The 23,472-nt window shown below is 44.8% G+C and overlaps 1 protein-coding gene across 4 annotated transcripts in view; it reads left to right on the top strand.

Moving 5' to 3' along the window:
• fam222a (family with sequence similarity 222 member A) overlaps positions 1-20,935 on the top strand; it is a 65,474-nt gene extending 44,539 nt beyond the window's left edge. For 3 of the 4 annotated variants that reach the window (XM_034542198.1, XM_034542196.1, XM_034542197.1), the window contains exon 3: positions 14,114-20,935. In XM_034542198.1, the coding sequence (XP_034398089.1) occupies positions 14,114-15,579 (1,466 nt within the window). In that variant the 3' untranslated portion in view covers positions 15,580-20,935. The remainder of the gene's footprint in view (positions 1-14,113) is intronic. The other variant, XM_034542199.1, reaches the window with a different exon arrangement.
• The last annotated feature ends 2,537 nt before the right edge of the window (positions 20,936-23,472 follow it).

Below are 23,472 nucleotides of genomic sequence, written 5' to 3'. Positions count from 1 at the left end.
TTGTGTCTCTAACCCCAGCAGGGCCTGGCTGCAACCCCCCCCCCCCCACCCCCCCCCCCCCCCCCCCCCCCCACCCCACACACACACACACACACACACACAGTGCTTCAACATATTTTTGGTTGCATTCAATGACTTATGAAACTCTAATTGAGAAAAGAACATCACAAAATCAAACTGCACAAAACCAGTTATGTCTTAAATCAACTGGTGTGAAGTCCAGAAAGTGTCTACACATGTTCACACACTAGCACACCTGCAGGTGTAAACCACTGTGACACCAATCAGTCAGGTGTAGATGAGAAGTTCCCAGAAGGCCTGATATCACAGGTTCAAGTGATGTCAGGCCACGTTCAGCCCTCTGCTCGCTTGATCGACAGAGACAACCTGGCCATATCACACACAGCCCCGGGACATGATATCGGGGTTCACCTGGGGATTGTAGTGTTCCTAATAGCCTTGTGCCTCTGCAGTCGGAGCTGCCAGAGCCATTAGTTTGCTTTACTTTTAGCAGCTTCTCTTCCTAAGCCACACTACCAGTGAGAGGGAATATGCTTAGGTAATGACCTCCAGCCATCTCTCTTACACTGTTGTCTGAGGCGATGCAAGACATAACAGGGGAATTAGCTGGCCGTATCAAATTGCAGCATGATTTTCCAACGGTTGTTAGGTGGGGGAAAAAAACCCGAAACCAGCGCATTTTCAGTTGAATATTTAAATGTGGTCACGAGCAGCAGCAGAAATAACAACCTTTCCCCTGATTGCCTCAGTGCCCTAGAGGTGGAGGGCATAAAGTGGAACTGGGGGAAACCAAAGGAGAGAGGATCTGCATGCACTTGACCTTTTCCCACTGATTGAACTACCTCGGTCCTAACTCCCATTTGGAATTCCACAGAGTGCCCACACAGACTGCCATTATTCCACAGTCTGCAGCAGGGAAGCAGAGGTCATGAGGTATTTTTCATAGTGAAAGTTGATTGACAGCTATCCATGGCCTGCATCCTCCTGGGTGCCTACTTATTCAATCTCATTTTGGGGATCACTGCGTTGAAATATGTAATTCACACCTCTATCACATTGCTATATTGCAGAATTCAGAGTATTAATCGAGGTTCACTAGGGACTGCCCTGTGATATTGGCTGTACTAGTCTTACCTCGTGCATACTACTGGCTCTTCTGTCATGTTGGCGTCCTTAGCGCTGGCACAGAGAAGATCATTTCCGGCTGCTGGCGTCCCACAGAGCCATGCCTTCCCTCTGCCCTCTGCCTTCTGCTGTGCACACGGGGGGCGAAGCAATCTTATTGCCTTGGGAGGTGAGTTTGAGGAAGAGGGGCTCTGCTTTAGTTTTGGTCACAGCAGGACTTGGGTTGAAAAACAGGTTCCTGGTTCCAAAGCCTCCGAGCTGGCATTTGGGCGTCCCAGGTGCAAGGCATGGACACCCTCTGTCTTCGCCTGCCAGAGAGTGGGGATGGGTTGGGGGGCTGTGAGTCAGGGTACAGACATTGTCCGCAGTCCCTTGCTGTCCCACAGGAAACGACACACAGCCTGTGCCCGTCTTAACGCCGAGCTGAGCCCACCACAGACTGACCATGAGAGGCAATCAGAAGGTGTTGCACGCTCCTGGCACTCTCTTAGTGTGTTTGAGTTGTGTCTTCATAACAAAACTCTAAATAGAAAATGAGAGTTTCGGTGGGCCAACATTTAGACTTACAAAGTGTGTAAGTAGAAAGAAAGCTTTCATTAGCTTTTAAACTCGATGTCCAACCTTTATTCTATTTCTGTCCTGTCACTCCATCCAAATCATGAAGAAATTACAGCACATTTAAAATCATTTATTATCTACCGGCTAAACAAATATAGTACAATGTTGTTTTCACACAAAGTACAGTTAGCAACATTTACGTTGTGGTCACACTGGGTTGCGCCCTCTCACAGTTGATTGTTACATAAATGACATCGACCATAGCTACACACTGTATTTGTTCATTTGTAATGCAGTAAATTGTCTCACAGATTCTAACCTCTCGGCCTTGATTGAACTTTACAGAAGGTGAACATTGATTAGTATGTTGTTACTAAGGGCCTCTTGTAAAGAGTGTAATTAAGAAGTGTTCAGAGCCAACGCCATTGCCGTTTGGTGTTTTTGTCCAAACCACTCGTTAACGTGCACCGAATCTTATTACCATCCCTGGCTGTGGTTATTTTAGTCCACTCTGATAGTGTAGAGGGTTTGGTGAAGAAAGCGTGGGAATGTAAACTGACCACAGTTGAAAGCATCTCTCCTGTGGGACATTTTACTACAGTTTCTGGGCTTTGCTCCTCTGGCTCATTCTCATGCATCGGTTGCATCATAATTTTTGGTTTCAGAAATACTGAATCACATTTGCTTGGTTATATAGGTTGAGGGGTAGGGAAAAACAACCACTTTTCACTAATCCTAACCCTGGAGGAACCCAGGCCTGTATCTGTCAGCTCCATCATGGAGCAGCAAGTGTCTAATTTGTAGTGTTGGTTTTAGTTTGCTGATGTTGCGAGGCACTGAAAATGTTATCGACCGACCGAGAACATGAAAGCATAAGTATTATTTACTGCCAAATTGTATATTAATTATGAAACATTGCCGATTTTGGCCTTAAGCAATACTTAAAATAAACCACATTGCTTCTGTTAAATCTCTGCTTTCACAAATCCATTGACACAAAATCTTTAAAAAGAAATGTATCTTACTGAAGTACCTCCTCCTCCTCTCCTCTCCTCTCCTCTCCTCTCCTCGTTGGCATGTGTACTGCAGCCGAGTGCCTTGTTGTCTGTGCGGTGTTAAATATTAATTGGGAATCAGTGGAGGACTTGTCTCCTAAATGATAGAACAGAAGGGCCCAGGCTTGCCTCAGGCAGCCTGCAGGCACCTTTCTTCTTCCATTTACCTGCAGGCCTGTGCACCAGCACTTCCTCCAGTCTGACAGGCCGGCCCAGGCGCCTCCAGCCTCTCCTCATCGCTCCCTCTCGCTCCACTCTCTCCCTCTTTTCTTTCTTCTCTACTCTCTGCAATGGTTCCTTTTCTTATCTCTGTATGCGCTTACAATCTCGACCTCTGGAGTCCCATATTTCAAGTCTGTGTGTGTGTGTGTGTGTGTGTGTGTTTGTTGTTTCTACGTCCATCTGAGTTTGTGCATGACTATGAATGCTGCTCGCTCTTGGCTGTACATGTAGCCCTTTGAGAGAATAGTGTCTCAGCGTGGCATATTCTCATAAAAACAGGACAGGGAGGGCTCAATATGAATCTTTCAGGTCAGGATTTTTCCTTGTTGTTTGTCTTTCTCGGCTGTGCGTCCTGCGTTGCTCTCTGCTTCATCACTGCATGTTTTGATCTCTGTTTCCTTTTTCTGATGTTTCCCCATAACTGGCCTCACAGTTTGTCTTTCTTTCTTCTGTGAGCCGGCCTTTGTTCCTCTCCATCAGCCTTGTCATCTGGAGAGGTGTACCGAGACAAAACAACTGCCACCGGCTGCTTCTTGGTGCACTGGCTACTAGCTCTAACTTGTGGGTGACCCTTGTGGACTGAGTTGATTAAGATGCAGAGATTTGTTTTGTAAATCAAACCAGTCGAACCCATTAATGTATTTTGACTCTGTGTATGTCTGCACTGGACCACAGCTTTCCACAAGGTTCAGTGAGGGTACATTGTGAAGTGGCTGAGTGTAAAATGGAAAAACCTCAGAAGGGGGAGAGGGCAGCATAGAGGCAGGGATGTAACTGGAGGAGAGGGGGGAAAGGGGGGGGGGCTTGACTATGATGCCAAAGGAATGAGTTCACAGGCCCATGAGCACAGACCTAATCGCACATGACAATATCGGCTGGTGTGCCAGTCGCAACGCATAACCACCCCGCTGCTTGTGCTGACTCGGGGTATTTGCTGATAAGCCCTGCTTTCCAGACCATGCTGTATGCACAATGAGGGTGGCCCAGGCAGGCCTGAGGGCTAGCTCATCACAGGCGGACCACAGACCGGGGGCTAGGTCCCCCCATCTAAAGAACCATGCTCTCCACAAAGCCCATTGGTCAGACTTGATTATGAAACAGAAAGCAGTTTTGTGATGAATATAGGTATTTTATTGCATTATAATTTACAAAGTTGCCTATCCAGGACCATAAATTATCGCAAATGCAAAGAGCCTGGTTAAACTCGTGCCTGAAATGAGGTTGAGTTTGTAAACGGCGAAATATTCCGACTTGATTGAATTTCATTTTTTTATTCATGGGGACCAACATGGAGTCTTTTCTTTTTGTTTGTCCTTATGGAGTGTAGTGTGAACTAAACATGTTGCCCCAGTTTCCGTGTTTGTTTGGTTCACGGGTGTCCCACAAAATAAGTTGCTGGCCTGCATTCCTTTGTGGCTCAAAGAGGACATAAACAACCCAAGCTAGATCATCAGTAATTAACACGTGCAGTAATCTGCTTTGAATTAAAAGGGGGTTATGTTAAGTTCTCTTTGAATAGGACTTTTTGCGTACAAAATAACATCAAAGAGCAAGAATGTAAGATGTCTGCCTAAACATCTTTTTCAAATGCTATCTTGACAAAGGTTAGTGCTGATGATGTTTTTAATTCCAGAGAGAGGCAGTAGGCCTCCTCTGGTGATGCCAGTGGTGTTAATGGGGCAGGAATGCAGGACGAGTGCTTTCCCACGCTGTTGGTTTTCTTCTGCTGTGCTGTTGAGACGAGGCTCTGTGCCGGCTAGGCTCCGCTAATGCAGCCAGAGTGCAGACAAATGGAAAGTGACACTTGTGTGTGTAGAATGGTATTTGTGGTGACGCTTTGACTACAGATAATAAAGTGTTCGCCCTGAGGTGATTTAGCCCGGCAAGCACCCCAGATGAAACTCACTTACTCAGAGAGGGAGACTGAAGAGACAGAGAGGGGGATGAAGAGACAGGGGGGGGAATGAAGAGACAGAGAGGAGGATGAAGAGACAGAGAAGGAGACTGTAGAGACAGAGAGGGGGATGAAGAGACAGAGAGGGAGATGAAGAGACAGAGAGGGAGACTGAAGAGGCAGAGAGGGAGACTGAAGAGACAGAGAGGGGGATGAAGAGACAGAGAGGGGGATGAAGAGACAGAGAGGGAGACTGTAGAGACAGAGAGGGGGATGAAGAGACAGAGAGGGAGACTGTAGAGACAGAGAGGGGGGTGAAGAGACAGAGAGGGAGACTGAAGAGACAGAGAGGGAGATGAAGAGACAGAGAGGGAGACTGAAGAGGCAGAGAGGGAGACTGAAGAGACAGAGAGGGGGATGAAGAGACAGAGAGGGGGATGAAGAGACAGAGAGGGAGACTGTAGAGACAGAGAGGGGGATGAAGAGACAGAGAGGGGGATAAAGAGACAGAGAGGGAGACTGTAGAGACAGAGAGGGGGATGAAGAGACAGAGAGGGAGACTGTAGAGACAGAGAGGGGGGTGAAGAGACAGAGAGGGAGACTGTAGAGACAGAGAGGGAGACTGTAGAGACAGAGAGGGGGATGAAGAGACAGAGAGGGAGACTGAAGAGACAGAGAGGGGGGTGAAGAGACAGAGAGGGGGATAAAGAGACAGAGAGGGAGACTGTAGAGACAGAGAGGGGGATGAAGAGACAGAGAGGGAGACTGTAGAGACAGAGAGGGGGGTGAAGAGACAGAGAGGGAGACTGTAGAGACAGAGAGGGAGACTGTAGAGACAGAGAGGGGGATGAAGAGACAGAGAGGGAGACTGAAGAGACAGAGAGGGGGATAAAGAGACAGAGAGGGAGACTGAAGAGACAGAGAGGGGGGTGAAGAGACAGAGAGGGAGACTGAAGAGACAGAGAGGGGGATAAAGAGACAGAGAGGGAGACTGTAGAGACAGAGAGGGGGATGAAGAGACAGAGAGGGAGACTGTAGAGACAGATAGGGAGACTGAAGAGACAGAGAGGGAGACTGAAGAGACAGAGAGGGGGATGAAGAGACAGAGAGGGAGACTGTAGAGACAGAGAGGGGGGTGAAGAGACAGAGAAGGAGACTGAAGAGACAGAGAGGGGGATGAAGAGACAGAGAGGGAGACTGTAGAGACAGATAGGGGGATGAAGAGACAGAGAGGGAGATGAAGAGACAGAGAGGGGGATGAAGAGACAGAGAGGGGGATGAAGAGACAGAGAGGGAGATGAAGAGACAGAGAGTAAGAGACTGAAGAGACAGAGAGGGGGATGAGGAGACAAAGAGTAAGAGACTGAAGAGACAGAGAGGGGGATGAGGAGACAAAGAGTAAGAGACTGAAGAGACAGAGAGGGGGATGAAGAGACAGAGAGGGAGATGAAGAGACAGAAAGTAAGAGACTGAAGAGACAGAGAGGAGGATGAAGAGACAGAGAGTAAGAGACTGAAGAGACATCAACCTGGTTTTATTTGTTCATTCATTCTCCTGCTTTTTGAAACTAAAACATAATGTATGTTTGGAGCTTCTATTCATGTGTGGATTTTGACCTGATTAATGGTTATCAATGTTGTAGCTATTAAGCTATTATGATGTATTTTCAACTGGAGGCTAAAATGTTTGTATCAGCTGTTGTTAGCAGGATCTACGTGTCTGTGTGTGTGTGTGTGTGTGTGTGTATGTGTGTATGAGTGGGTGTCTGCCAGCCAGCCAGTCCATGTGTACAGAAGAGTCCTTCAGGATCAATCAATTCTCAGTAATTTCCCCTACAGCTCATAAAAGCCAGGTCTGTCTGGAAGGAGCATGAGGTTGCCACATCAAACCAGCTAATTAATTTTCATGGCTGATTCAGAAACATCTGGCTTTAGAGATAAATTCTAACGAGAAAATGTAAACATGGCAGTGTCTTGGTGGTATACTATTTCCCATTTCTTGGGAGAAAACCTGTATAATAGAAACATAATTAGCTGTTTTGATCGGATCCATTGTTTATCATCACATATTACTACATACATGATAAAATGAAAAAGACTTATAATATTGATGGGTAAACCCGTTGTACAGAGAAAAGAAACAGATCATGTTTGTCCTCCTTCCTCGTGTTATCTGTACCGTATCTCTGTCTCAGTGTAATGTGTTAACCGCCTCACTGCTGGCTAACTAAATGACCTCATGCTGCAGCCTGTGTGAGGAGGAAACCCAAATTAGGCTCTCAATTGGGTATTTCTTCCATCTGCATATGCAGGAAATAGATAAATTAAATCTGAGATTAAATTGGTTTTAATGAAATGAAAGATTAGATTTGGGAGTTTTGTCCACATTTAAAAAAATAAAAAACTCTTTTAATGATTAAATCCATTTTTGACATGTTGCCACGTCTGCGTGCCGGTGAAGGATCAGTGTGCATATTGCTCTAACGTTCTCATTATCCTCTTTGCTATTTGTGAAACATGTTGGCAGGTTAAAAGCCCAATATGTGATTGCAGCATGACACCCTCTGTTAAAACGTGTTGTCCAACTATTGATTCTACTTACGCAGGGATTCAATTGATTGAAGTATTTGCCTTTTAGTTAGTGTCTGACATTTGATTAAAGCGTAACACTATGTGACTGTGAAACATATTGTTTATTTAGTGTTTGATTTACTATTTAAAAAAATAATGAGGCAATCGGAAATAGCTTGAAATGACGTCACATCCGAATTCACTACGTTCCACTACAACAAGTCAGACACCTTACTGGGGTTTGCTCCAGTCAGGTCAGACATTACTATAAATACCAGTTAACAGCATGTTATTGCAGTATTTTGTACATACAAACACAGTAGCAAAATGTTCACAGACAGTATATATGTATGACTAAGACAGTGCTCATGAAGTGCTAATGAACAGAATGCCACCACAGAGCTTTTACTGTTGATTTGCGGAGCAGCCGTCTTCGATTTTGTGGTCGCGCTTGGTGGACGTCGTCTGTATCTGACTCGAACTGGGAACTCTTAAATTCCGACCCAGTTCAAGTGGAATGCAGCATTTCAATCTTTAAGTCAATCTCCTTTAAAAAAAACAAATGTGAAGAATTTAGAGAAGACAGAGAGGAGTTTGGTGAAGAGAGCGTTTTCGTTTCCACTGTCTTACAATGTGCATCTGTTTGATGATTATGATGACACAAGCAGTCGTGAATTCAGACTGCTCTATCCTCTGAGAAATCATTGCAGTTTGATTTTTATCTTTGCAATTATAGATAGCAAAGGCCTGACGCATAATTGCCTTGATTTTCTTCTTGCTGTGTTGTTGCACAGAAAATCAACCTTGAGATGAACAGAGGGAGATGAGTGTTCCTAAAAATGGCTTTTCTGATATCAAGCAAGCAGCAGGGTTCCCTTTCCCCTCACGTGCACTTGAATTGATTAGTACTCCAGCTGAGGGCATATTCAACATGTCTGCCCCCTGCAAGGCTGCTGTACCCTGTTGATCACTGGCTCATACATGTGCTTCCTCTGCTCCCACTCTCCTCAGGAAGCTCCTGTGGGGCGCTGAGGCTTTGATTGACTGGCGGCCGAGTCCACAGGACGCCTCTATTATTATCATCTCTACCTCGGCAGAGTGGAGGGTGGGGGGCTATGTCCAGGGGGTCTGGCCGACAACCCCTGCTTTGTGTGCCCGATAGTCAATTAGAGGCAGCGCACTGCCGGAGACGAGTGGGATGCAGGGTTAATTGCAGAGGACCAAACAGCTGGCTCTATCAGGGCCTATTGTGTTTGCAGCAGTTGTCACGGCAATTGAGGCCTGGCTGTAATCGCTGACTAATCAGCCCTGTGCCAGATGACACCTCCATTAGCACAAGGCAGGTATTGTTCAGGATGCGAAGCTGCCTCTGGCTTCCCCTCGCCTGCCCGTCCTTTTACAGCAGGCTAACGGAGGCGGGGAGAAGACCCTGATCCTATCTGCAAAGAGCTCAACAATAGCCACAGGTCAAGGGTTCCTCCATGCAACAATGCTGTTGACTCTGCCCTATCTAGACTGCAACACATTTGACAGGTCAGACATTTTCCAAGCTGAGGGATTGCAGATTGTTTTACACATGAATTATTTATTTGAACAACTTAATTACAATGACGTTAAGGGCAAAGTGGCCATTAGTGGTGGAATGTGTTACAAGACTTGTGGATAAAAGGGACAACCTGCTGGCCCGGTGCTCTAAAATGCACACCACATATTTGAAGAATCCTGAAATTGAATCCTGTGATGGTCTTTGGTAGAAAGCAATCCCCCATATAGCTGCACGTAGGTTGAATAGACACGTGATCAATACAGCAGCTAATGTCCCCTCTTGGCTCACACACAGTTACCAGGGACGGCTCCAAGTGAACATGGTTGATGTTGGACTGAAGCTGACCCCATATTTTCGTTCATCTCTGCTCCTGTGGTTTGCCCTAACCTCCTCACAGGCGACTCTTGTTTGTTCGACCAAAGTTAATGTGTACTATGCACTCGTTCTTCTGTGAAAACTAAATTACATTTCCACCAAATGCTCCTCTCCCTCCATTTAAACAAGCACTTTTTTCCGCCGCTCAGCAATGTACATGGTCAGAGGGGAATAAAACATGCGGTAAGCATGGATACGGGCTGTAGTGAGTGAGGAAATGGATCAGGCTTTTTGATGTGTTTGAGCGCTTTCTCCACTAATAAGAAGAAACTTCTCCAACCTGCTCCTAATCTTAGAACACTTGGCACACTAATAAATGGGAGCAAGGGCATTTCAGGCACTTCTCTCAGACTTTTCCCTCTGCTTATTCATTTAAACCTCTAATTAAAATGTAAAGCATTCTCATGGTCCTCTGGATTTGGTGCTGCTCTCTCGCACAGCCTCTGACTCCCTATCTCCCCACCACCCTCCTCTTTCCACCTCACCTAACTCCCTGCTCTCATATTTTCTCTGTCTGCCTTTGCTTCTTGTGATCAACACAATTTGACCTCTCACTTGGAAGAAGTGCACAGAATTTAATGGATTTTTTACAGTCTAATCTAACCAGTTCCCTCTTTATTGCTGTTTTGTACCCAGTGGACCTCATCTTTACCAGCCCTCCACCACTCCTCCACCCTCACACCAAGAAAATTAGTTCATCAGAATTCAAAATGTACTGCTGGCTAATTAAAGGAGTGTTAATTGAGTGTTCAGAATTGGGTACCCCTTTCACCAAACACACAGACACACACACACACACACACACACACACACACACACACACACGCACACATGCAATCACAGTAACAGCACTGGGTACACAAAGGACGTTGCGCTTGGGGAGTTTCATGCCAATCAAAAATGGAGAGAAAGGAGAGTGCCCATCCTCCAAGTGAAATGGGATTTCTAGATCATATCATGGCCTACTGCAGCTCAGTCCGGCTCTTTGCTGCCATGTTATCCTATCCCAGCCTTGCTATCTCTGTCTCACCGCTGGAGTGTAACACTGCACAGATAGCCGCTCTCACTATGTGCATCGTGCTAATGAGTGGTGGCATTTAGAGATGTGCTGCTCTGACACATGGGCATTGTGTGCCAGGCACTGGGTGATTAAGGACGAAGGTCAGCCCATTAATTGCCTCCCTGCCATCTCCGCTCCCTGGCGCGTGATCTCTCAGTAGTGCTGCATGTGTTTGCCTGAGCTTTTATCTCATCTCCAATGCAGTTCAATCATATGCGTGGTTTGCTTATATTGCTTTCATGTGAAACTTTTCTTCTTGCTTATTGCTATTAAAGCAGTGCTAGCCCAGGTTTCCCCGTAAATTTACTGTACGCTGTTTCATGTGCTTGTGAGTGCACATAGCCTCCTGCTCACAGGAAGGGAAAAAACATATTCTTCCATCCCCAGGGAAATAATTAATCCTTACAAGGCTGTCGCATGTCGAAATGAAGCGAGTGTGAAGCATTTAGCCCAGGAGGCATTGCAGGCTGTCGCCCGCACAGGCACCTGTTGTTGTCCCTGCCCTACATTTCATGAGTGAGAGCTGAGCAGAGGATAACAACATGCTCCACTGATGGCAAATGAGACACACAACTGCAGATGCAGGCTTATATGTTTTTGCCTTTCTTCTTAGTTTTCATGCACGTGTTTGCATGCACGGCCATGCTGGAGAATATGCACAGGTGCAGGAAACCCCCTGCCTTATGAGGGGTTGAGTGCTCACACAAAGGAGGCTGCCTCGGAGGGTGTTTATCAGCCAGCACCATCTGGATGCTGCTGCTCACAGCTATGATCTACTGCAGCCTCAACCAATAAGTCACAAAGTGCCAACCTAAAAAGAGGCTCTCTCCTTTAACCTCCATGGCCTCACTTATAGACGTACTGCTCTGGAGGAGAGAGATGTGGAGACCCTGCACATTAATCACACTGAGTGTATAACAGTGTATGTATGAGAGGGAAATTACACCTCAGTTTGTGGCCATACTGACTGTAATTAACTTTGCTTTAACATTTATACCATGGAACTTTTCATTGAGGAAGCTGGAATCGGAAGCATCCAGATGCTCATTTGCCTCCTCCTCTTCCTCCTTTATGCCTGTGGGTTCTAATAACCGGAAGCCTTTGTGGAGCTGAGATGGGTTTTGTAGGCCTGAAAGGCCTCTAATCCCTGTGGCCTGTGAAGTGTGAAACCCTTTGATGCCAGGTTGGTGTGCCAAAGGCTCTGCCTATTGACAAACAAGGGCCAAGCTAGGAAACGATGGAGGGAGAGAGCTCTCTTGTCTCTCTAAGAAGAAATGCAGGCTTGGGCATGGAAAATATGGACCCAGTCAGTGAGAAGGAATAGAATTAGCCACCCTTTAATGAATTTCCTGGCTTTTTTTATAGTTTTTTTTCCTCATGTGGCAGTAATTAGGTGGAATGAAGGGCATATTGCAGCTGGGGGCTTGCAGGGACGACAGGGCACGGGCCCTTGATATGCCTGAAAGCCAAGTATCTTTCCTCATTTAGACCATGTGATGATCAAAGATGGGTTTTTTTGCTCTCATGTAAAGAAGATCAGAAAAAAATGCTGCCATTCCATTTGCATGTGGACCAGCAATGTGCTTTGAAATGTGCATGTTTTTATCTTCTGAGCAAATGAAATAAGTCTTCTGTCAGTTTTCCACTGCAAGTCAGAACATCAAAGCAAACGTCTCTGCCGTCACCAGGGAAGCGGAGCTTTGCCTCAGTAAGGTTGGTTAGATGTTAGATAGGCTGGACTGGCACACTCAGTGTTGCCCATTAGAATGGCACCAGGTTCCCTCACTCTGATTAAAAACAAGTCATTAACTCCAAGCTATTTCTATTAGTTTTTTATTAATTTTATTAAATTATTTTCAAAAGGAAATATTTCATTTCTAATTTGAAGTGTTTCTGATTTAGAAAGGATGCTGTCTGCAGGATGAACCAAACTGACTGGAAGAGGTCTTGCACTTAATTTGGCTCAGGAAGTTCACAGTCTCCCCACTCTGCTGTTAAATTCCCAATTTATTTCTTTTTTATGATATGGATCTTGTAGATTTAATCATTTTCACAGTTGGAGACCCATAGGGTTGTTGAAATGAACTCCGCATGCTATCTGTAATGGGAGCAAAGAAATGAGAATTGTGACTACTTGGCTGTGGAGTCTCGTCAAAATGATTTTGCAATCCGAGAGCAAATGGAGTGAGTCCTAGTCCCAGCCTGCACCCTGCACACTCCTTAGGTCGCCGAGACATTTGCTGACGGCACAGTTATGGCAGTTAATTTGTGTGCGTTTTGTTAGCTTTTGCATAAAAATGTCATTTTTGAAGGTGTTGCAATCATACAACTGCTGATATATTGCTTGTAAATTGAGTTATTTTCCCATCCCCCACCCTTTTTGTTACAGTGAGCTAAGTAGCCATGAAATTGCCTGAATAATGTCGTTTAAATCCAATCTCACCGCGGCCTCTCACCTCCATGCCCAGTCCCCAAACAATGACACATGGTGGGGTTTTAGAAATTGCCATTTTCCTCTTTGCCACCTCAATTCACAATGGCCAAGCCGTGGCTCATTGAGCGAGTGGCATTGCTAGTCACACTCGCTGTGTTTACTGCTGAATTGAATTTTGGGTTTCATATGGCAAACAATACACAGCATTTACATGTGCATTCATAGCAACGTCTCTGCGCCGGTCTTTTGTCTTTTCTGTCATGTAATATTTTGTATATCTAAAATAAATGCGTGAAATCATAATCATGAACAGAAAAGCCTGTAATTTGCGTCACACAAGTGCAAACCATTGGCATGTCTTATTTTTGATTCATACAATCACAATGATGTGTTTCTGTCTTTTTTTAAATGTTTTTTAAAACAACGTGTGCTCATCTTCAAACCGATTTTCAGTTTTATCCTTGAGTTTGTTAGTTTGCAAATAGCAGCACTTTAGAATTCTTGCCTTGGTTCCAGTCTGATGTAGTTCACCTTAACCAGGCTACTAATTCCCCATGGACGTCTAATTGGTTTTTTTTGTGAGGGCCTCTCCACACACTCCTGGATTGAATAAATGTGGAAATGCTGTGACCAAGGGTAAGACCCAGTAAGTGATACCACTTATAAATCTCAAATGTGCCACTGCAATTAAACAAGCTTTCATCTCCTCCCCTTCGTCCCTGCTTGCCTGGTATCCAAGGCTAACCCAATTCAATGCTAAAGAGAGTCTGAATTAATTTCACAATGCACTGATTTAACAGCGCCTAAGGTACCAGGCTTTGACAGAATGAATTTTAAAAAGGATCCATTTGCCTAGGGAAGAACTTCCACAGGAGGGTGTGAAAATTAGATGGAAAGAATGGAAAGAAAGCTCAAATTGAGGAAGGCTGGAACATGAATGAGTGTCAGCCTTGATTTACTCATTGCAAACTCTGTTTGGGTTGTTCTGCAGTGTGCCTGCTGTTTGCATCTGGTTTTATTCACCTGCTTTTGTTGAATGCTACCATTTTTCTTTAGATGTAGTCACTGTAATGCTGCCATGTTTTACTGTTGCAGCAGAGTAGTGGATATTGCAATTGATTTATCAATCTTTGTGGCTGCCGATGCTGTTTTGCTCCTTCGATATTTCTGGGAATTAAACTCCTGGTCTGATTTTCTGTTCTTCATCTTGATCAATCATTTCACTCATACTTTTTTCTCTGTTTGTCTTGCAGGTGAGCTCGTGGTTCCCACACATTCCCCACGCTATCCCACTGCGGCAGAGCTTGATGCCTTCGCTCAGAAGACGGCCAACAGCCCTCTTTCCATCAAGATCTTTCCCACCAACATCAGGGTTCCCCAGCACAAGCACCTTAATCGGACTGTGAATGGATATGACACCACAGGGACACGCAATATTCCCTATCCACATATCCACACAGGGGGCCACAATGGCCTGTTGGCCATCGTCAAGGCCTCCTGTTCGTCATCCTCATCAACAGCCACCTTTATCTCTTCAAAAGGTGTTCTCAAGAACTGCGAAGGCAGACGGACTAAGCTCTCTCCTGCCCATATAGCTGTTGCCCCATACCCACCCCCTAGTAGTAGCACTTTAGCCAGTGGCCACGGCCAAATGGTATACCACACTGGGCCCTCAAAGCCCCCAGAAGGTCCCGTACTATCAGTTCCCCCAAATGTCACTCTAGCTGGCTCAGTGATTCCTGTAACAGGGGGCCGAGGCCTGGCCCTGCCTGCACAGTCCAACCTCCCCTCCATCCAGAGCATCATCTACCAGATCAACCAGCATTGCCAGGCCCAGGCTCTGCAGCAGGTGTGCCAAGGGGCTGCCACTGCACCGTCAAATTCCAGCCCATCTAAGCAGGGCACAACTGTCATGGGGCTCTCTTCTAGCTCCTCGGGTGGAGGATACGTGGTAGGAATGGGTCCTCAGGCTAATATGGTGTACACAGGGCCCGGGCTGCCGGTTCAAAATGCAGAGGCTTTGAAGACTGGAGTGTACGCAGATGGTATGGACTACATCCTTTGGCAGAAGCAACAGCAGCAGCAGCAGCAGCAGCAGCAGCATAATCATCAACAGGCTATGCTCCGCATGTACAGCGGAGGTAGCGGAGGAGGGGGCGCCATCAGCAAGTCCCCAGAAACTTGTGTTCCAGGGGGACTTGTGGCGGCACAAGTGTCCTCCTCTTCCTCCAGACCTTACCACCTGACAGCGAGTGCCAGCGGAGGAGGCGGGATGGACAAAGTCAGCTCCTCCCCTTTGAACTGTGTGGGTATGCATGGAAATTTCTCAGTGGGTCAATATTTTGCCCCGCCATGGAACAGTGTGCTGGTGACACCTGACAGTGACTGTTACAACCCCCAGGAGCTTTTGGCCAACTCCACAGGAGGACCGGTCACGGGGCACAGAGAGATGGGCTACCCCCACCACCATCACCACTACCACCATCATCATCACCCTGCTGTAGACAGCGGGGGAGGTTTGTGCTGCAGCCTGCCCAGCAAGAGCTTGTGCAACACATCAGTGCTGAGCAGCAGCTTGCAGTCTCTGGAGTACCTGATCAACGACATCCACCCACCCTGCATCAAGGAGCAGATGCTTGGCAAAGGCTACGAGACTGTGTCTGTGCCACGTCTGTTAGACCACCAGCATGCACACATCCGCCTCCCTGTTTACAGATAGAGTGGGAAGAAGAGGAGGAAGAGAATCAAGAGTTGGGAATTTGTGAAAAAAAATCAAAGTTAAAGAACAGATATGTTTTTTTCTAGGTACAGATTGTTGAAAGTGGCACTGCTTTAACTAGTGTGGGAGCTTAGAGAAGAGCAGTTGTGCTGTGTGACCCTTGGTTTGGTGGTTTCAAGGCGGGGAATCACAAATATAAAAGGTGGTAGTGATTGCCAACGGGAAAGAAAAAGGGATTTCAAGATTCTCCAGATGTTCCATCGTGTGGTTTGCCATTAATAGGAATTTTGGATTGATTAATTTTTTCTTCCGTTTTTTTGTTGTTTTACTCGCCTGAACTTTTTGATTAGAATCATAGCTTGACATGAAGTGCATATGGTATCCCCCTTCCAAATACTAAGGCTGAAGCTACTGTGTAGGTTTTCACTGAAAGGGTCTTAAAAGGGCCAAAGCTTAGGGCTGCTTTCAAAATCCCAAACTATGTAACAGTACACATATAAAACACACACATAGACAAGCGCATACAGAGACACAATGTACTGATATGTGAGGAGACTTAAATTATACTTGGGTGTGTATGTACAAGGATCATAGGGTTGAATTAAAAGAATAGTACAATATTAGTTGTTATTGCTGTTATAATTGATACATAAATTGCACTGCTTGAATCTTGTTAACTTTGAAGTTTGGAATTGGGTAGTTTGGATATGATATATTTAAGAAACTTGAAAAACTTGAACCTATTTTTTTGTTTTATATATTTGTAGGTATATTTTATGCATTGGCTGCTATGGGGGAAAGTGTCTCGAATGCTTTTTTTAATTTAAACCTTTTTTTTTTTTTGATTTGATAATTCCTCCTCAAGCTAATGTGCAGTTTATGTCCTGATGTGAGGCATAGTCGCTGCTTCGGTTCTGTAAGAACCTGGTCAGAGAGCTCTTTTTTCCTAACCAACACTGGAATCTACAATACATCTTGAAATACTTATTTAAAAAAGAAAATGTCGCAAAAAAACATGATAAAGAAATGTTACAATGAAGAATGTGATTGGGAGGTTATTAACATAACCTCACGTGTATGTTTATGCGTGTATGTGGCTGAGTGCATGCGCGTGTGTGCATTTTAGTTTGTGTTTCTCAAAATCCTCAGACTTTTTTTTAACTGTGTCACTATAAGATTTCAACCAACAAGACTGAAAAACTGATTCCCCAGTCCCATGAACCATATCTACTATCTCTAGTAATCTACAGGAGATATTTTGCAAATCTCGCTCCCTTTTATCAGAGGCTTTAGATATTCTCTGGAGCTCGAGTATAGAGCTCAAGATCCCACATGACTCCTTTCTTGCTGTAGTTACTGTGCTACATCCCTTACTGCTGTCAAATGTTTATCATGATGACAGAAAGAGGTGGGAACAAATCAAAGTTCTGTTTGGGGGTACTAGTCACCCCTGATACTGCAAACAAATACAATATGGAAACAATCATGCTCTGGCATCAGATGAAATGAGACAAGGCTCACTGCTTTCCCTTGTCCGTTTCAGCCCCTGGTTGGGATACATTTAGCCCGGGCCAGTCTTAACTTGATGATTCAGAGCAGTGAAATATTTATTATGACTGTGAGATTCCCTTGAATGTACTGCACTTAAATTACTGCAATGTTTTATTGCCTTGTGAGACTCGAGTGAAAGAGAAAAATTGGATCAGTGCAGCAGTCCTCTGGTCTTAAATTAGCATTTCTTTTGTCCGTCAAATTTCAATGCTAAATTGAATTTCGCAACTGGAGAGAGGGAGTCTGAGCTTTGTTATGGGGAAATACTGGCATCAGTCTAGATTTATAAAGTGCAATTATTATGACTGTATTAACATTTTTCTCTGAGCTTACACCAAAAAAATGTAAACTACAGTTGTCAATACATTCCCAATGTACCACCTCCCTAATCCCTATCCCTTTTTGTTTTGAGGTGTAAAATAAATTTCTTTAAGAATATATTCAGAAGCCACATCTTGGCTTTGAAGTCTGTCATTATTTTTTAACGTATGTCCTCTAGAAGTCAGTAGGAAATGTGGCCCTTGTTTCAGCAGCAGCTCTGTGAGATCCAGAGCGGAGCGTGAAGTGTGATGTAGATCCTTTACTGTACTGTAGACTACTGCCATTGAGAAAACACACATCGTTTTTTAAATGTGAATACTTTGGCCACCCAAAGATAAAGGACAGACAGCATTGTTGTAAAAATAAAGGATTTACACAATGATATTGAAGACAAAGGAGAAATTTATGTTTCTTTGATCACCTGTTTTCCCCTGAAGATAACCCTTGCTTAATCTCAAATATGAGCCTTACATTTTGAGCTAATGGTGTTTAGACACGCTACTGTCTTTGAATTCTGACACAGATTTCAGTGGAGAGAATACCAAGCCCCTTGGCTTAAATTTGCACAGTAAGCCTCCTTAACATTCCAGTGAAAATTGTTCATGTTGTTTCAACAGCTTAATATCCCAGCCACACTGTGATTCAAGCATATTTTCTGTCTTGTAGAAATATTTTGACAGATTTACAGATACATCCCGTCCCTAAATCCCCTCCGTTTGGCTTCTGCATCCGAGCATTAAACCCTGTCACATGATGTTGAAGTGAAGAGGAGACACTTGAGGCAGTGGAGCTTCTGGTGTCTGGCCTTTCCCACCAGGGCAGGTCTGAGGCACCAGGCCGTTCTGCTAATGGGAATACTGGGTGACACCTGGCTTCTGGATACTGCCAGTAGAAAGTATTCATTCACTCAAAGGGTTAAAATCAAACCCTTTTTAAATAGCAATGGGTTTCCTATTAGATACTGCGAGGAATCTGTCCATTTTTAACCAGGTTTAACTGAATGAAACACAAAATAAAGCATTTTTTTAATCTATCAGTAGAAATATTTCAGCATTCACATGTTTTATATGATATAAGGTGGCATTTAAATACTTTACCATCTGTGCTTAGTTGACACATGTTCTACTGTACCGGCTCCAAACGGTCTGTCTCCCTGGTCCTTCACACACATTAATGAGCGCCTATTGATGGGATGCATCTTAGTCCTGAAACTCTGGTCCATTCCACAATTCCTGATTTGGACAATGGACGCTTAGCCCATGTTAGGATAATAGAATTAAATTTCAAATAGATTTGTGCCTGAGCTGATCCATGCACAGCTCAGTCAGCTGCAGAGGCAGAGTGGCATATGGCATGTCATTATCTAAGCCCACCCTCCCCCTGTCCAGGGCCAACAGGGTTCAGCAGTGCTTAAACAAACTGAAGGTTAGGACTGGCTGGCTGGCGTTGAAGGCGAGGACAGTGGGGTTTAAAAAAAAAGGGGAGGGCGTTGCTAAATCACAGCCTCCACAGCGTCTCAGAGGGCCTCAGCACCGCACCATGGCGCCTGGGCTCAGAGGCCTGCTTTAAAAAGCTGGGCTGTGTTTGATCGAGGGGATTTGTTTTCTGCTGGATTATACATGGTTGCTCCCTGCCTGGCTGAGGGGCCCTGTGCAATGTGACAGATCTAAGCAAAAGAAAGAAAGAGGGAGAGAGATACAGGGAGGGATTTGGGGTCAGAGGAGCCTCGAAGCATCAGTAATCAGGATAATTGCCATGTTCCCGGTGCTGGTTTCAGCCTCCCCTCTTTGGCTCTGCTGCCTCATATTCAGATTCAAGCTCTGAGGACATCACTTTCTTCACTGAAAGATTTTTATTGTGCCTCAATTTACTAAAATCTTGGAAGGGAAATCTTCACTTAGGAGACCTTTTTTACTTGGAAAAATATTCAAAGTATTATCACCCAGGAAAGGATAGATAACACCAATCAAACACCATATAACGAGGAGATTTAGATCTATAACTTATCTCTGTGGCTATAGGCTATCGACTGTTGGCACGTGATCAAGGGTGATGAGACGCTCTCTGGGATGGCCTGAGGGCAAAGTGGAGGGGAATTGACGTATGCTGCTTGTAAAAATCCCTTAGTAAATCCCAATAAGTCCATGAAGATCTTTACCCAGTGCAAAGGTCTGGTCGCATATTATGCACCTCAGATATTCCTGAGAAGGAAGCAGCCCGGACGGACCGTTCAAAACAGGGTCAGCTCTTTCACTGTCAAAGCAGAAGAGACGGGAGGGACAGAGAAAATAAAGGCAGCTGCTCGCTCTGTAGAGTCTTGGCGCTGCTTCTCGCACCTACAGATGACAGAGGGGAGTGGGCAGGGGGGTGACGTCCCCTCCACACCACTTTAGTCCTGTCCCCTGGCTGCCCTTGGGCCCCTGGGGCTCTCATCTCAGAGTCTTTCCCAGCATCCCTCCTCAACGTCTGCAAAAGATAAAGTCATGATACCAGGCATCTCTATTTGGCTCCTACCTAGCAAGAACATACTTTAATCAATAAAAGATGGTGCTGAGGAGGCTTGTATAGTTAACCCACCAGCCTTATAGCTGTATATTGCACAATATCATTAAGAGATTTGTTGTGTTTTTCTACAGACTTACAACCCATTGCCATCTCTATAGTGCTACTGGATGAAACTGGATGGACAATTATGTTTACATTTAGTTTCAAGCATTTATTAAATACCATTAAAATCAGCTCAGATCACAAAATAAATCAGGATCTTTTTCTCAAGGCACAGTCCCAGAGCCCTTTTCTAAAAAGCAATGCAGCAGGTCGTAATTCCAGGAGCTTACAGCTTTTTATTTCTTTAGCGTCACAACTATGTATGTTCAGCTGAAAAAGCTTATGGCCTCCAAATATTCATCTAGTTTATGTGCTGTATCCAATCTAAACACAAAAGTCTGGGGATTTTTTTTTTTTTTTCCTTTTCCTGTTTGTGTGGCTCTCCGAATGTTCCTGTGGACAAACAGGGCTGTTTTCCCCAAATGATCTCAAATGCACCAATGCTGCCAAAGTCTGAGGGTGCCGCAACCTTGAGAAAATAATATATATGGAAATGGGAAATCTATTAAGCATCTCTCTTATTGTTCTCCCTGCAGTCTTGTATTTATGTTTAAAAAATGATGTTGTCTCCTCAGGATGAAAAAATGTAAAGAGTAACTTGCTTTTTGGAAAATGACAATATATGAGTCTTAGATTTCGAAACAAGAAGTCTGAATATAAAAAAAGCTGTAAAATCCTTTAGTCGTGGGGTTTTCAACTTTTGAATGTGCCTACAGTCAAGCATCCCAGTGATTGCTTACCTTCTGCCCCCCTCCAGTTTTGCAATCTCCCTATAATCTCCCACAACCATCATCTTCAATTTGCTGAAACTGCCATTGTCCCCCCTCCATCCCAATGACCACAGTAGATATTTTGTCTGTTCCCTGCTTTTTGTCAATCTCAGGACTGAAATTTCTTTATTTTAATGTAGATGGTTGGTTTTCATTTGATCTCTCCTCTCTTATGTAATATTGTTTGACATAAGTAAATAAAGCAGATGACTTCAATGCCTGTCTCGTTGCCATACTCATCCGTGGTGGTCTTCTCAACTCCTTTCCTGTAAATGTATTATTCAACAATTGTTTAGACTCTGGACGAGACCTCACTGCAACAAAGGTAAGCATATTAGTCCCTACAATGGGCCCCTACAATCCTGTTGTTCACTTGACCTTGTTCACCTTTACAGTAGTGGCCTCAACTTCTCATTGGAAAGCAACCCACAGTGGAAGTGGCAGAACCCTTCTGAACTGTAGGAATGAAGGATTTGGAGAGGCTACTCTTAAGCAGAGACAAAGGCAAGCTAAGTCTCTTCACATGCAATTTACGCAAAGGGGCCAAGACAAGATGTCTCTGAGGTTGTGACATTCAAGTCATCCAATGAGGGACTTTCATCTGTCTCAAATACCTGAACCAAAACACAGCACAGCCACTGATGTTGGTCTTTTACTGTCGCTCACACCTCTCTGCTTCCTAAACCTCCTCCAAAGACCCACCAAAATGACAAACAACAAACTGCATCGTGCTTTAGGTCTGCATTATATTTCTATGGCATCATTGGATACGGTGCAGTGGCATCATTAATAGTTTATATGTTGAGCTATTAAATAATGTCATTTTTGTTAACTTGTTTTCCATCTCTTTGTAAGGATTGTATTTCTTCTTGAAGATAAGGAGCACAACATACACACGCAGTCTAAATGTTTCACAACACAGGTACCTCCAAGAACTCAATATTGACGCTTTTTCTCCTCATTTCTCTCCTCACTCCCAACCTCTCCACCCACCTAAAACATCAAATAAGCCATAGACTGATGAGCCAGCCGCCTCCACCAGAGCGTGTGGGACTGGGAGACTGCACACTGATTTCATACATGCGCGCTCAGACAGAAAAAGAGCTCTATGGAGCAGAAAGGCTTCTCTTATTAGCAAAACTCATTCACCTGCACGCCACATTGAGTCCCTGGCAATTTCACAATAAATCATGAGAGATGCCTGTAGAGGCCGGGCAGCAGCCTGACGCTCTGGCGCGGCCGTGCCCTCGCCTGTCAGTTTAGACACTCTGAATCATTTCGGGTTCAGCAGCCTCGTTTCATCTTAGATGAACTGAAAGGTCATCTCACACATCACCTCACCAATATGTCTCCGGCTCCTCATCTCCCAGTGCTTCCAGTGATTGCTCGTTCCATTTAGAAATACCACACCTTGGTGAAATAGTTCCATCACTGGGGATTATGGAGGGAATTTCAAGGAATTATGTCAAGGAAGGAAATTAGAACTGACTTAAATCTGTGAGAAACCTGCTCTCCTGACTTTAGGTGTTAGCCTACATTTACCCAGTGATGATCCACCCACCTCTTTTACAATATTAGTTAGTGAAATGTTTAGTTAGAGTGTGACCAATATGTCGGGGGGTTCCCCTCTCTCTCCGTCAGGCTGCTAGACCTCAGGCAGACAAGGGATGTTATACTCGAAGCCATCCGACTGTTTGGAGTCCTGTTTAGTGAATAAAGAATGAGTTGGCCTAAATCCAGCCCGGTATCCGCTTGGGACTCATCAACCTAAACACCTTAAAGCTTCACTGGCTGGACAATAGCTGAACAATGTGTGCTGCCAATATCTAAGCTAGTTAGTTTACTTAAGACCTCTGGCTGAGACTGTCAACTTTCCCTTATGTGCGGTTGCTAAATGAGGGCCGTTACAACTTGATCCTGCTTGGCTTTCACTTTGGTTTGTTGAGACACATTTGTGGCAGCGAGCACACACATGCTGCAAGAAAGTAAACCATTTTGCTAACAGCTCACACTTCCTGTGCAAGTGTGCGGTTCCAGAGTTGCTGACAGTGACACTTGCAGGACCGAGCCCTGCCCTACTTAACAGGCTGCGGGGAGGAGGGCAGGCCAAGTTGTCAGCAGCGTAGGTGCTCACTGCTTAGATAAACCTGGAGGATTAGTGGCCCAGTTAAAGTTGGGGCAAAGAGGATTAGCCTCTTCTCTGAGGTGGTGAGAGATTCCCTGTGTCCTTCAGCGCTGCCGGTCTCAGAGAGAGGAGAGAGGAGGAGGAGGAGGAGGATCGGAGGTGAGGGGTGAGGGGTGAGGCCCTAGTTATCATGAGTGAGAATCACCACTGGAGCATTTTAAAGATGAAAAGCAAAGGTGAGGTGTAATGATAAAAGGTGGAAATCAGTGAAGCAGTTCGTAAATTGTTGCCAGCTTGTGGTTTCATTAGGAAGGCAAAAGCCCATAATTACTGTCTGGCTGTTACAGCGAGGTCAACGAGACCCAAGACCCACATGGAAAAATGTTTCACAAGCGGACTGCATCCTCCAAACTATTATAGGTTATAGTGCTAATAACTGTTAGCACTGACAATTCAATATAAACAGCTATAATTAAAAATATATATATATTAATATATATATATGAATGTAGTTGTGCC

The sequence above is a fragment of the Cyclopterus lumpus genome, chromosome 9 (assembly GCF_009769545.1).
Source record: "Cyclopterus lumpus isolate fCycLum1 chromosome 9, fCycLum1.pri, whole genome shotgun sequence".
Lineage (NCBI taxonomy): Eukaryota > Metazoa > Chordata > Actinopteri > Perciformes > Cyclopteridae > Cyclopterus > Cyclopterus lumpus.
Note: the sequence above shows the minus strand (reverse complement) of the source record. Positions and strands in the feature narration are given on the sequence as shown.